This window comes from Triplophysa rosa, linkage group LG14 (genome assembly GCF_024868665.1).
Source record: "Triplophysa rosa linkage group LG14, Trosa_1v2, whole genome shotgun sequence".
Lineage (NCBI taxonomy): Eukaryota > Metazoa > Chordata > Actinopteri > Cypriniformes > Nemacheilidae > Triplophysa > Triplophysa rosa.
Window position 1 is genome coordinate 17,709,218 of NC_079903.1, and position 14,630 is coordinate 17,723,847.

A 14,630-nucleotide genomic window follows, 5' to 3' on the forward strand; every position below is an offset into this window, starting at 1 on the left:
AAGAATAACACCTTACACCACATGAATCCACTCGTCACCTTTTCATAACGTGCAACATGATTTATTTAATACTATTATGTGAACATTTGTACTTGTAAATTATTCTCCAGGGTAACAGTTCGGGTTTACATCTGGTCTCAGGTTGAGCATCATACAAAGGAAATATGGAATCAGCTAGCTGGCCTAATCAGGCTTCGCATTCTTGCATTGCAAATTTCCATGGCCAACTCCTCTCTCCTAGTCCAATTCTTGTAACCATCCTTAAGCTATGCCGGGAAAGTACTCTCAGCTGGCTAATTTCAGATGCTCTAAAAGATGAATGTCTCAGCCTTCCTTTTTCTTCCCCTTTCTCTGGAGTTTCCTTCCTCTAGCCGTTGTTGTCTGCAACATTTTAAGTGTGATATTACGGCGTAAAACATTTCAAGTAGGAGTGGCTGTCTCCCAGCTGTGGTGCTCTATGTGCCAGCTGTGCTCCCTGCTATTTCGTGTCAAAGTCTAGGACTTGTAATACAGTTCAGTAGCCCTTTGAAGAACCGGAAAGTTCTCGTGAAATACCCCAGTGATCAAATTAATATTTCTCAAATGAGTCAAATGGAGTGGAAACAGACATAACGGTAGTAAATTTCCGCGTACAAATGGATGGAAAACACATTTACGCCATCCGACTATTTAATATCGGCACGTATGTGCCAAGACGAATTATACTGATCTTAATTGATATCTTATTACCATGAAAAGCTCAGACTTCTGCTTTCAGAAATCAGTGTTCAAAAGTGCCGTGCGAACAGCGGTGATGTTTTTTTGGCACACGCCTTGACATGTCATTTACCACTTAATGTGGGATTAATTACTACTTTATCCTATTATGTTTCATTAGAAGATTTGGCCTAAAAATCATTCCGTGACTGCCAATACACTAATGATTCTCGTGCGTAAGGATGATTTAACCATGGCTTATTAATGGGTTATTCATGAGCACCTGTGCGTATGCCACATTTGTATTTTCAAACCCTTTTCTGTAGGATTGAAGCAAAGGATGTTGCATAAGGTACAGTAATACAGTGATAGCGTTTTAAGGAATAGTTCACCTAAAAATTTGAATTCTCTCTCATTTTCCTCACCCTCATGCCATCCCAGATGTGTATGACGTTCTTTCTTCAGCTTTACACATATCTTTATTTAAATATCCATCACCTATTGAACAATGTACTGTAGATCCCAAAATGAAGAAGCGCCACTTCTTATTAAAGTAATCCAAATGATTTCAGTGGATTAATAAATGTTTGAAGGAAAACAATTGATGTGAGATTATACTATTAATAGTTTATTTAACAAAATTTCAACCAAACAAGCGTTTCTAAATGTCTTATACAACTATGGTGACATTCTGATAAATTTAGATCTTATTGGTTCTCGCATGTCCTATGACAAAATCATCATATGATTTTCAGATCGGATGATAACACGAAACGCACAAGAACAAATTGTTGATTGTTATGAAATGTGATGTGTAATTCACATGCTCAGATATGTTTTTTTGTTTGTTTCTTTTTTCTTAATAGTTATAATAGAAGACTTTATTAATACTAAATTGTTTCATAAAAATAAGTGGATTATGATGGATGGATGTGATTTTAGGACCATCAACATTTTGGAACCTATTTTATGAAAAATTAGCAAAAATAATGTCATATACGTCATCTGGGATGGCAAAAGGGTGAGAGAATTGACATTTTGGGGTAAACTATTTTACCTTTTGTTTCCGCCATTCATTCCTCTTGTCTGTATCTCTGTCTACTGATCTGAATCCCTCTCTTACACTGGAGCTCTCACACACACACACGCACAGACATGTTGGGTTTCCATGTTTTATGGGGACATTCCATAGATGCAATGGTTTTTATACTGTACAAACTGTATATCATACTCCCTACCCCTAACCCACCCCCTAACCCTAACAATCACACACAACTGTCTGCTCTTTTAGATTTTCAAAAAAGTTAATTCTGTATGATTTATAAGCTTGTTTCCTCATGGGGACAAAAAAATGTCCCCTCAAGGACAAGGGTTTTTATATTGCAATCTTTGTGGGGACATTTTGTCCCCATACCGTAGGGTTTACCCTTCCCACACATACACACACACGCACACACACACACACACACACAGACTTTCATAACTATCAAAACACGTCTCACCTGTGAAAACCATCCATGTTTCCATATTAGAAGGTGAGATTCTTCAGCTTTGAAGTTGCTTTGAGTAGGATTCTGTAAAATGTCTTTTTTTGGGGTACATTTCTTTGCAAAATGTGAATGTTCTTACAGTTTCCATGTCTAATTATGTTTACTTTAATCTGGTGTTATTTTTTTTGGCAGTCACAGTCCCATCATATGAACTGATTAATACTTGCAGGTTTGTTGTTTGAGCTTGTAAAGGCCCGAAATCGATTTGTATTTAACTCCCAGAGAAAAGAAAACAGAAATGTGGGCTGCAGTATGTTCCTGTTTTGTTAGATTCCATTAGTCTTTGAGTCTCTGTTAAGTTTCATTGAAACTTTCATTGAATTTCATTTGTTTTAGCTTCTTAAGATAATATCTAAATGACATTTGTGTCTTTTCTTAAAGGTTCTCAGCTCCAGTAAAGGATCACAGTCTACTAACTCTCAGTCACTGACCCTGAAATCTGTGGAGGGAGCAAAACCCGGATCTATCATGGGTTCAGTAAGATCGCCTGATTCTCAAACCCTCCCTGAAGCAGGCCTGATCACATATACCGTGGTCGGGAGCACGGACCGTGACAGCACCTTTGTAGTCGACCGCCTGACCGGTGATGTTTACTTGGCACGTGAGCTTGACTTCGAAAAGGCTCCACGGTATACCCTTCAGGTCGAGGTGGATGACTTCTCCATGGCTCTTCCTAAAAGTCATTTTGTTACATTGATAATTGACGTCCAAGACAGCAACGATCACGCGCCACAGTTTCCCGAAGACCCCATCACCATAGTCGTCCCTGAAAACACGGAACCTGGGTCTTCTGTCTACACCTTTCACGCCGTAGATAAAGACGGAAGTGGACCTAACAGCGAAATCCACTATTCCATCCTGCACCAGTTGCCGAACAGTCCAGACCTTCTGTTTTTGGATCCAGCCACAGGGGTGCTGTCTTTGGGGATGATGTTCGACCATGAGAGATCCACATCGTTTCTTTTAGTGGTTCAAGCGACTGATTCAGCTCCCGATGCGAGTCAGCGGCGTCGAGGGACGGTCACGGCTCGCATCTTTGTCACCGATGTGAATGACAACAAGCCTATTTTTATCTCGGCGTCTGTGGTGAGCGTGATGGAGGACCAACCTGTGGGCTTTGTCGTGGTCTACGTCATGGCTGTAGATGTGGACCAAGGTGAGAACGGACGGGTGTCGTACCGTATCCAGAGTGGCAACACGGGAGGAAAGTTCAGCCTGAATCCTGATACAGGTAAACCTGAATGACACATTACTCAATTTGTATTTTCTTTCTACATCTTTGCCTTACCAAATTCTGCTTTGCATGCAAAATGCAACGTTTTGGTTCTGAATTTCTGTTTGCCCTTTTTCTGTGTTGCCAAGTCTCTCAGTCACACAAATGCCTTTTAGTTCTCCTAATCCTGAAAGCTGCCAGCTCAACATTTAGTCTCGCCCGCCCTGAGACTTCCAACACTTTTCCATCATCTGTGTTTGCTTGCCTATTTGTTTTCACGACATAAAACAGGAATGCGAGACAGGACACACCGCTCAGCTGGTAGCTATTTACTGCATGTTCTGCCACTGACAGATAGCTCAGATTGTGTTTCTCTGTTCCAGTGTGCTTTTGTTGTGGATTGTGATGTGTGTGTCTGCCCTACGTTCTGCAAAAAGGGCCAATGGGCTTTATTAAAGCATGGAACTAGATCAAACCTGTTGTTAAGCTTGGGTTTCAAAACCTCAGCAAACACTTCTGACCTTTTTTGATCTTTTCGTATAGATCATTGTTACCGTAAATTACTGAGGTTAGTGAATAATGGATTTTGCCTGTATGAAAAGGTGGAATTGCAAGCATATTAATTACAGATTGTAAATGTTATATATATTTTTTTAAATTCATTTTAAACACTTGTGCAGGTTCAACTACGAGTGCCGTTGTTATGAAGATTTAAATTTCATGAACCACATTTCATAATGCGGTCCATATAGAGTTAAGTAAACACAACAAGGAAACAGTTCCTTCTTCATTTTAAGTTGGGAATAGAAGTGAACACTCTGATGCTAACTCGGCAACCACTGTGAAAGATTCAGTGAATGACTCAGTAAAGTGATTCATTTGCTTTATTCGTTTAAGTGAAATTTGCTGTTACATTTCTCATCCTTAGGTCATCCTAGATGAAGGTGTTGTTTTTATCAGTTTTACCTGATACTGATTGTTGGTAATTCACAGAGGTGGACGAAGTACACAACTTCCTTACTTGAGTGAAAGTACAGATACTACTGGTCAAATATTACTCCACTACAAGTNTTCATTTGCTTTATTCGTTTAAGTGAAATTTGCTGTTACATTTCTCATCCTTAGGGCATCCTAGATGAAGGTGTTGTTTTTATCAGTTTTACCTGAAACTGATTGTTGGTGATTCATAAAATAAAGTTCTTGGGTACTTTGAGAGTTACAAAAGTGAAAACAGGCCACCAAATTAATACATGTGACTTGACCATTGACATCTTATGGTGTGAAGCAACTGGTCCATGCCAGAAACTGAATGTTATTTACTATATTAAACCCGGTTATCCATAGCCTTATCCAAACAGTGCTTAAAAAGTGTTAGTTCACCCAAAAATGAAAATTGAATCAGCCTTTTGTTATTTCAAACTTGTATGACTTTCTTTCTTTTGCAGAACGCAAAAGATATTTTGAAGAATGTTACCAATTGGCATTGATTTTGTGTCCATATGATAGATGTGAATGGGTACTGCTGTTGTTTGGTAAAATGATGTCTAACAACTTGTCTAACTAAAGTCAGTGAAGAAAGACTGTAAAATAAGATCATGGTTGTCTTAAATCGGTCTAAATCACACAGCTTTGTGGAAAAAGACACTGAACAACTTAACACAAAATGGCCGACAGTAGGCGCTCAACCCAGTTTAGTTTTACTGCAAATATTTGCAAATTAGAGTAATACAACGCTGCCAAATCAATTTTAATGCACACATTTAGTATTTACAATGCAAATGATCATAAAAACAAGGCTTAGACTACAGTAACTGAGAAAATGATTTGTGTAAATCAGTCAGTTTCACAAACTTTCAAATATGTAAACAAAAGAAGAGTCAAACAGTTTCTCCAGCATTTCTTTTTCATAAAGGTCTTCCAGTGGATTTTATTGGTCTTTGCAAACTTTTCCTTTTCTTATTGCCCTGTTATAAAAATTATTTGCTATTGCACAGTACAAAGTCAGGCCACTTTTTGAATCTAGAGCAGTTGACAGTGTACTAGTTTCCATGACAGCATAAATCAAAACAAAAAAATGTGCTAATATTCTCATGAAAAATGCATTGTCACTATATAAAAATGGTTTAAATGTTTAGACATCTTGTTACTCATCATGATTTGAAATGGACAGCTGTGATAACACAGCCAATAACAGTAAATCACATTTTCATACACCTTTGTTTGTGCACAAAAGACTTTTTATTTTTGTGCTTGGGTGATGTTTTCTTATGCTCTGAAGATCTTTTTCATGCACAGTGGACCTTTTTCTTTTGCTCCGGGACATTTTTTTGTTGTTGATAGGATATTTTTCTCGTGCTTAGGTAAGATGAGGTGGAAGCGTGGCTCAGGCTTTAAACACAATCTGTGCTTGCCTTATAAGTGGCCTTGATGGTGTTGACTGGATGGCCGTTGTTACTGTTGGACTCCAGTCCATTGGCTCTTCGTTACTTGGTGATGGCACCCTAGGACTATAAAATTGTCCTCCTCCACCACCTGGTCAACCTCCATGGGTTCCTCATGTGGAAGTTGTGGAGCCAGAAACCAGGCATTAAAGGCAGCAGCTAGATCTTGTAGCCTTCACCTTACGCCTCTTCTTTGCCTTCATAACAGCGCCAGCCTGTGGTCCACCCGAAGGTGAGCAGCGAGCTTTCGTGGCTGGAGCCATCTTGATTTTCGCAGAGCAAGAAAAACCTGACTGTACCTCTCAACCGTCAGAAAAACACTGCAGCAGTAAAAGATTCTTCAGCTTGATAACATTATCATCATTATGTCATAAGTTATGTTTTGTAGAATAGTAGCTGGTTTGAGCTGGTTTAATCTGGTCAAGGATGGACATGGCCAGTTGCATAAATCTGTTTTAGACTAGTCTTACAAGTTAGTTATGATCTGTGTTGTCATGGAAACCAGTCTTATTTTCTTGGCTATGTTTATGCAACGGCCTCTGGTGCTGAGCTTTGGTGACCCGGGGCATCATTCACTACCCTCCCCCTTGTTCATTTTTTGGAGTTAGACCTCCAACTTCTTAGTATCCCTCAATCTATATCTTAAAAACAATTCAACATGAAATTTTTTAAAAATAATATCTGTTTTATAATTATTTTAAGGCAAAAGTGTATAGGGTCACTGAAGACCTGATGCATGTAATAGTGTAAGCTAAAACTTTATCAAGTTATGAATGAATGTTTATTAAGCAAAATTAGATTTTTCACGATTTCTGTCTTTCGCTATAGTGACTAAAATTATGTTCAACACATTGGTTCAGTGGTTGCCGCTGTTGTCTCGCAGTAAGAGGGTTCCTGAGATGTGCCCGGTTGAGCCGGGGAGGCTGTCTACTGTATGTGTAGTTTGTATGTTGTCCCTGTGTTAGCGTTTGGGTTCTTCATGTACTCCAGTTTCCCCCACAGTCTCAAAACTTGCACATGAGGTAAACCTAAACCAGCCTTAGGTGTGTTGGTGTGTGTCTCTGTGAATGCCTGTTTGTGTCTCTAAGTCTACAATAGACTGGTCATCTACGTATACAGGGTGTACCCTGTGACCCAAGATGCTGAGATAGTTTTCAACCTTCCCTTAATCTTGTATAGGATAAATGTGTTTGGAAAATGCACGAATGGATGGATGTATTGACTGAAATTATTTGATATAAATGTTGCAGTGCTGTGACTATCATGGTGCCTGAATTATTAGCGTGTAACTTTAATTTAGCACATTTTTACAATCATCAAAAACAATATCGGTCAACCTCTAGCCTGCATCCAATTGTGTGATAAATGCGGAGAAACATGTTAAACTCAATCTTGTCTCTAAACTACTCTGTACAAACCAGCTCACTAACTCTGAAAGTGTCAAATAAATCCCTAATATAGGAATCATCTTCTGTTGTTATTTTTAGAAAAGAGCAGAAAAATCTTCCTCCTGCTTTCTTCGTATGTTATCAGAGCATGACGGCCGAGGAGTCAAGTTGTCTGAAAATATTTGAGCTGGTAATTCTAACCAGATTAAGCCCTCAGAGGCATGTTAGCTCAGCGTTATGGCGATAGAAGAGAGAGAATACGTTGAAACAGAACAAAAACACCCTCTAGTGTCTCTGTTCCCATCATGCCCGTACAGCCTTGCTTTGATTCGTTGCGTCTGGTCTTTTAAAAACCATGAAATAGAGATTGGATCAATGGGAGAGCCGCTCGCTTGTGGTGGGCTAACGTCAAGGGCGCTGGCATCCCCAAATTTGAGCGGGGCACGGCAGGCAGGGCTGTTGCGTGTCTAGAGTGCTTGTTTATTCGCTTTCGTTTTGTTTGCTGTGGAAAAACTCATAAACTGCGGTCCAGATAGTTGAACTCGGTACAGTGGCTCAGACAGGCTTCAGGTACGGAGTGTTGTGCTAGGGAAGTAACTCTTCTTGCACGCACTGCATGACTTCCGCTTGTTTTTACACGGCAGAAAGGCGTCAACTGGCTGTGTGAATCATATGCGAGATCACAGCGTGGTGGAAGTCAGTCTTTGTTGTGCGAGCGTGTCAATGAGGCTTTGGTTAAATGAAAGCGGTTTTGTTTTGGCTTCAGTCCTCAACAGTTTACATCATGGCTTCATTTATTGTGTAATTGCTTAAATGCAAAACAGCAAGCAAATGCTCACAAGGAATACAGGACATGCTGACATTTCTCATGTATTTTAGTATCGTAACTCATTGCTTGTTTTCTCTATAGGGGCTTTGTCTGTTCTTAGGCCGATTGACCGTGAAGAGCAAGACCTTTTTAACCTGACCATTGTGGCAGAGGATCACGGTTCACAGCAGCTCTCCAGCACGCAGCTACTGTCCATCCAGGTGATCGATGTGAATGATGAAGCTCCATACTTTGAAGAAAGTGAATATGAAGCTTTTGTTGCAGAGAATCAGCCTGCAGGAACTACAGTGCTGGTGGTGTCAGCTTCGGATATGGACCGAGGTAAAATATACAGCATTTAACATATAGCATCACCTGATTCATTAACACATTTACTAAGGGCCACTTTAAATAAAACATATTTTTACATCCCATTTGTTTATTTAGGAGGTGCTTTTATCCAGAGTGACTTACAAATAAGGGAGCATTTAAAATTTCACCTATAAAGGATAGTTCACCCAAAACTGAACATTTGTATCATCGTTTACTTATCCTCATGTCATTCCACACCTGTATTCATTTATTTCTTCTGCAGACGACACAAACGAAGATATTTTGAAGAATGTTGGTCCCCAACGGCATTGTGTCCCTATTGATTTGCATTGTGTGGATACAAAACATGACAATGAGACACTTCTCAAAATATCGTCCTTTGTGTTCCACAGAAGAAAGTGTCATACAGGTTTTGAGCATCATGAGGATGAATAAATTATGGAATTTTTCTTTTGGGGTTAACTGTCGCTTTAAGAGGCAACAACAAGCTCAGTATACAAAGCTATATATGTTTATTTTAGGTGTGGCACGATTCACCTGTTTCGGCCAAAAAAGAGAAAATGCACAGTACACAAAATTATAGATTAATCTGATTAAATCTGATATTTATTTTAGTGCTGTGTTTTTATAATATACAGTATGTGTGGCGTGTATATTTATAGAAATGCACACATTTAAGAAATATCAGTGATATATATTTATACATAATGTAAATTATATTTAAATAGAAATGTATATATTTTTATGTAAATATGTGTTATATAATGTTTACACATATAACACACACACATATATTATTTTGTATATATACATTTATTTTGTAATCAATTAATTGGGATTAATCGATCTGATAGCTGAAACTAATTTATTTATTTAAAATGTAAAGGATATCATGATAATATTGTCATTGTTAAAGTCTCTTATCATGTATATGTTTTGTACTTTGTTTAAAGCTAATTTTGCCATTTTTGTACCACCTGCATCACCAAATAGACTTAAAATGAATAACTTTTTTGTTTTACTTTCCCTTCATCTCAGCCTCAAATGCCAAACAAATTTACAATCAGATGTACTTGTTTGATATAATGTACTGTATTCACACGCACATGTAGTCTTGTGAGAAAAGCTAATTTCCACCTTGTGAGGTTTGCTGTTCCCTTTAAAAGTGACACGAACGTTTGTTTTTACGCCTAACCTTTCTCAAAAAACACAGCTGAGCCAAACCCATCACAAATTAAAGCGTGTGGTTTTAATTGGTGCCAGCCCGGGGGGTGGTGGGGGGGCGCTGCATTCTCCTGGTCTTACTCAGGGGCAAATAAAACAGAAGGATCATAAACTTTCTCTCCATGAACAATTAGCGAGGTAAACAGGTGACACTCTGCCAGATCGCTTGCCTTTTGCACGCGATCCGCCGTCTAAACACCAGGGGGAGGTGCCGATTGCTTAGACAGCAATATTAACTACAAACAAATAAAAACGGGGTGCGCCGTTGTGTTTACCCATGCCGTGAGAAAAGTCAATTGTGCAAAGTGAACACAGTCTCTTACGTTTTTTGTAATTCTACAGATGTGGTCATTTGTAAGGCACGCTAGCATTCCTGTGCAGATCAATCCGGGCTTATTTATTTGTTTGTTTTTCCACAGGGACCAATGGAGTAGTTACTTACGATAGCATTGTGGGGGATGAATTCAGCATCCATCCGGTGACTGGAGTCATAACAACTACCAAACCTTTGGATAGGGAGGCCCAAGGAGTTTATGCCGTGACAGGTACTTCCACAAACAGAAACAGCTGCTTAGAATTTGTTTACCGATAGCTCTCGGATATGTTTTTAAAGGCTAGAATAACAGTTGCTGCCAGTCTTGTGTCACAGCCTGGCACATGTTTGGCCAGTCGATTTATAACCTCTTTCTCATAAACAGTTTATGTTAGAGATGGTGGTTCTCCGCCCAATTTCGCCAAGACCACAGTGCGTGTGACAGTGCTGGATGAGAATGACAACAGGCCGGTCTTTGGGAGGGTTTACTACAGTCTGGAGGTGCCGGAGAACCAGGAGCCGGTGACTCTTTTCACTATTAGAGCCACAGATCAAGACTCTGGGGACAGTGGGGTACTGCACTATAAAATTACTGGTGAGAGTCATAATCCTGTTATATTATTAAAGGGACAGTTCATCCAAAAATAAAAATTCTGTCATCATTTACTCACCCTCGAGTTGTTCCAAATCTGTATAAATTTTATTTCTTTATTCTGATGAACACGGAGAAAGATATTTGGAAGAATGCTCGTAACCAAACAGTTCTGGGCCACCATTGACTACCATAGTAGGAAAAATTACAATGGTAGTCAAAAGTGCCCCATAAGTGTTTGCTTTTCTACATTCTTTAAAATACCGTATTTTGTGTTCACCAGAACAAAGAAATTTATGAAGCATTTTGTCCTACTATGGTAGTTGATGGTGGCCAAGAACAAAGATGTCAACAATGATGTTGACCCAAAATTAGAAGTCTTGAAAAATTCTTTCTTATTTCATTTTCATGTGCATTCACATATGCACGTTCTTAACTTCCCAAAGTGTGTAAATTATACATTATAAATTGTGTAAACAACATAATGTATTTTCATTCATTTATTTATTTCTGTGTCACAGATGGAGACTATCTTGGTGATTTCCACTTGGACAAGAAATCAGGTGTGCTGTCCACTTCCAGGCCTTTGGACAGAGAATACAAATCCAGATACACCCTCACCATGGAGGCACAAGATCAGGGCATACCATCCCTCGCAAGCACTGTCACGTTGGATATCAATGTGTTGGACTTAAATGACAATAGTCCAGTGTTCCCTAGCAACAGCTACTCTGTGGAAATATCAGAAGATGCCCCAGAAGGTTCTCTGGTTCTGAAGGTATCCGCCTCTGATCCGGATGAGGGTTCAAACAGCCAGCTGGTATACTTCCTGAGCCAGGAATCCAGAGGTATGTTCACAGTGGACCAACATACAGGTCGCATTAGTACAGCAGCAGTTCTCGACAGAGAAAAAGTCTCCTCCTACAGCTTCAAAGTCTACGCCATGGACTCCTCTGCCGCCAATCCCCATAACACCTCAGCTCAGGTCACCGTCCAGGTCTTGGATGTAAATGATAACGCCCCGTTCTTCATCACGGATCCATTGATCATCAATGTCTCCAGCAGTGGTATCTCCAACCATAAAGTTCTGGCCACTATGAGAGCCGAGGATAAGGACTTTGGTGCAAATGGTTCCGTGTTTTATCGGTTTGCAAACCCAGTCAAAGGCTTCACTATAAACTCCTTGACGGGAGACATACAAGCAACAGAGAAGCTTCACGCGCTAACCCAAAGTCAACGGACTCTCATTGTGGAAGCTATGGATCAGGGAAACCCGTCCCAATCGTCTCTGGGAGTTGTAGTTGTGTACATCAGAGAACAGAGTTATCAAGGCATTCGCTTCTCTCGTCACACGAGGGACGTTAGCCTTCAGGAGAATGCAGCCAAAGGTGAGCTGTCAATCAAATCCATGAATATCTCATGGCTTTCAAAAAAAAGGTCATTGATGATATTGGATAGATGACAAATTGTGTGTCTTTTATAGGTACATCTGTCATTCAGATACAGGCCCGTTATCTTGATGGCTCTAGCAGTGGCATTAACTACAGCATTTTTAGTGGCAACAAGCAGCAGTCCTTCAGCATTAGTCCTTACACGGGTATGATGATGCTTAAAGAGATAGTTCACCTAAAAATAAGAAAGCTGCTAATTTATTCACCCTCATGTTGTTTAAAACCTGTGGGGCTTGCTTTCTTCTGTGAAACAAAGAGAAATGTGGTTTTGTGTCCGTACAATGGAAGTCAATGACGTTTTTCAAAATATCTTCTTTTGTGTTCTGCAGAAGAATATCATACTAGTTTGCAATGATATGACTGTGATTAAACAATGACAGACTTTTTTGTTTGCGGGTGAACCATCCCTTTACGCTAGGTATATAGGTTTGTTTTGATCATCTTTCTTAGGAGAGAACAATAATACATTGTACTCGTCTTCTCAGGAGAGATTCGGGTTGAGAGCTCCAAGGGTCTGGATTTTGAGGAGACCCCTCGACTCCGCCTGGTTGTCAAGGCTGAAACTGCGTCTTCCAGCTCCTTCATGGCTGTCAACCTTCTCCTGCAGGATGTCAATGACAACCTGCCACGCTTTCAGCTTCACAACTACTTTGCTTATGTTCGTGAAGCCCAGGGCTACGATCACCCTATAATTCAGGTGAAGTAATCACTTCTTTGTTTTCACAAGATCAGTACAACATCAGATGAGTTTTGCATATTTTTGTTGCAAGCCCGAAGAGTTTCCTTTCCTCTTTCCGCCCATGTTTTCATCGTCCAGGATTGGAATATAGGGCTGTCCTACATAGCCACAACCAACTCCCTCCTTAAAATTTGGCACTCCAAGCCCAACATTGCTCAGAGGTTTAGGTTACGTTTCAGCATCTGTTGCAAATCTGCCTGTATTTTCATTGCCAATTTCGCCGGTCATTTGCTCAGGTCCTGGCTGATGACCTGGACCAAGGTCAGAACGGGCAGGTGACCTACTCCATAAGGTCATCATCCATGAGCAGCCTCTTCAAGATCGACCCTGTCACAGGAAGCATATCCACCGCTGCCATCATGGATAGAGAGATTTGGACTCATACAAAGTACTTGCTTACATTTGTTTTCAAAATTTAAACACACAAGCTGAGTTTAGTGAATGAATTGAAGTTTATAATAAACTTTATTTGCATAAAAAGGAAAACAATGATTATGCTTTTTGTGCTGAGATGTCACCTGCAAAGCTGTTTAGTGACTCAACTTTTTTCTTTAGCTTGGTTATTACGGCAACGGACAGAGGCACTCCTCGGTTAGCAGGTTCAGCTACTCTTACTGTGATCATTGTGGACCTGAATGACAATAGTCCCACTATCCCCGTTCCGCGTGAAGTCCGGGTCCCTGAGAGTAAGTTGACTGCTGTGTGAACTCAATATCACCGCTGTAATCAATGAGTTAAATTTCCTATTTTTTCTGGCAGACGTGCAATGAGGCACACGGCACTGAAAGATTGACTCAATTACCAGGCGTTTTTCTCGCCAAAGTCCTAAATGTTTTTTCCTGTCACTGATGTAGAACAGTGCGTTCAATAATGGCAGGCAAAAACAAATACTTTGAAAGCATTAACGATATTTAACACAGGATTCTCATGTTTTTTATCTATAGATACCTTGATTGGAACTGTGATCACCCAGGTCACAGGGAATGATGTGGATTCTGGGCCTGCTCTTTCCTATACCCTTCTCCTGGATTCTGACTCTCGGGGGAGGTTTGGAATACACCGCTATGGAGGTGGAGTGTCCTTGACTGCCCATCTGGACTTTGAAGAGAGAACATGGTACACATTGACTGTCACCTCCTCAGACTCCAAGCAACAGAGTCAAGCAAATCTGACCGTGCTTGTGGAGGATGTTAATGATAACGCTCCAGTCTTCTCTCAGGACCTTTATGAGGTATCAAACATTGGGAAGATTAAATTGAAGTAATGCATTTGGTGTTTAAGAAACAAATGAAATATTACATTAACCTCATAAGCTCTGGTACAGTATTTTTCCCTAGCCACATACTGTACATTGGAGTAAATGGACAAAAACAGTCTCATTTTGCAGAAAACCATTTAAACTTAGATAATGTAACAATATTTTGACAGTTATTCAATGTTAAGTGTCCGATCTGTGAAATTTAAAGTGATAAGCTGAGGTTCAATTCTTTTTCTTCTGGTTTTACTGGTATTTTGTATAATGTAAGGGAGATTGTACATTAGTTGCCCCCTCGTGTCATTTCAGACCTGTATGACTTTATTTACTTTGCAGAACACAAAAGAAGATATTTTGAAGAATGTTGGTATCCAAATAAAGGCGGTACCCATTCACCCTCTATTGTATGGACACAAAACCTATGCAAGTCAATGGGTACAGCCGTTGTTTGGTTACCAACATTCTTTAAAATATCTTCTTTTGTGTTCTGCGGAAGAAAGAAAGTCACACAGGTTTGAAATGACAAGAGGGTAAATGATGACTATCCCTTTAATACTGTTGTGACACTGAAATGAATGCGTTTTATCATTTTAATGTAACATGCACATTTTAACCTATGTCATTCAC

General features: G+C 39.8%; 1 protein-coding gene across 1 annotated transcript in view; it reads left to right on the top strand.

Moving 5' to 3' along the window:
* The window catches only part of dchs1a (dachsous cadherin-related 1a), a 113,389-nt gene that overhangs the window by 93,780 nt on the left and 4,979 nt on the right, over positions 1 to 14,630 (top strand). The window contains exons 10-19 of the mRNA XM_057351431.1: positions 2,628 to 3,477; positions 8,199 to 8,438; positions 10,073 to 10,198; positions 10,352 to 10,561; positions 11,080 to 11,946; positions 12,042 to 12,155; positions 12,495 to 12,706; positions 12,985 to 13,136; positions 13,304 to 13,434; positions 13,693 to 13,979. Of these exons, the coding sequence (XP_057207414.1) occupies positions 2,628 to 3,477; positions 8,199 to 8,438; positions 10,073 to 10,198; positions 10,352 to 10,561; positions 11,080 to 11,946; positions 12,042 to 12,155; positions 12,495 to 12,706; positions 12,985 to 13,136; positions 13,304 to 13,434; positions 13,693 to 13,979 (3,189 nt within the window). The remainder of the gene's footprint in view (positions 1 to 2,627; positions 3,478 to 8,198; positions 8,439 to 10,072; positions 10,199 to 10,351; positions 10,562 to 11,079; positions 11,947 to 12,041; positions 12,156 to 12,494; positions 12,707 to 12,984; positions 13,137 to 13,303; positions 13,435 to 13,692; positions 13,980 to 14,630) is intronic.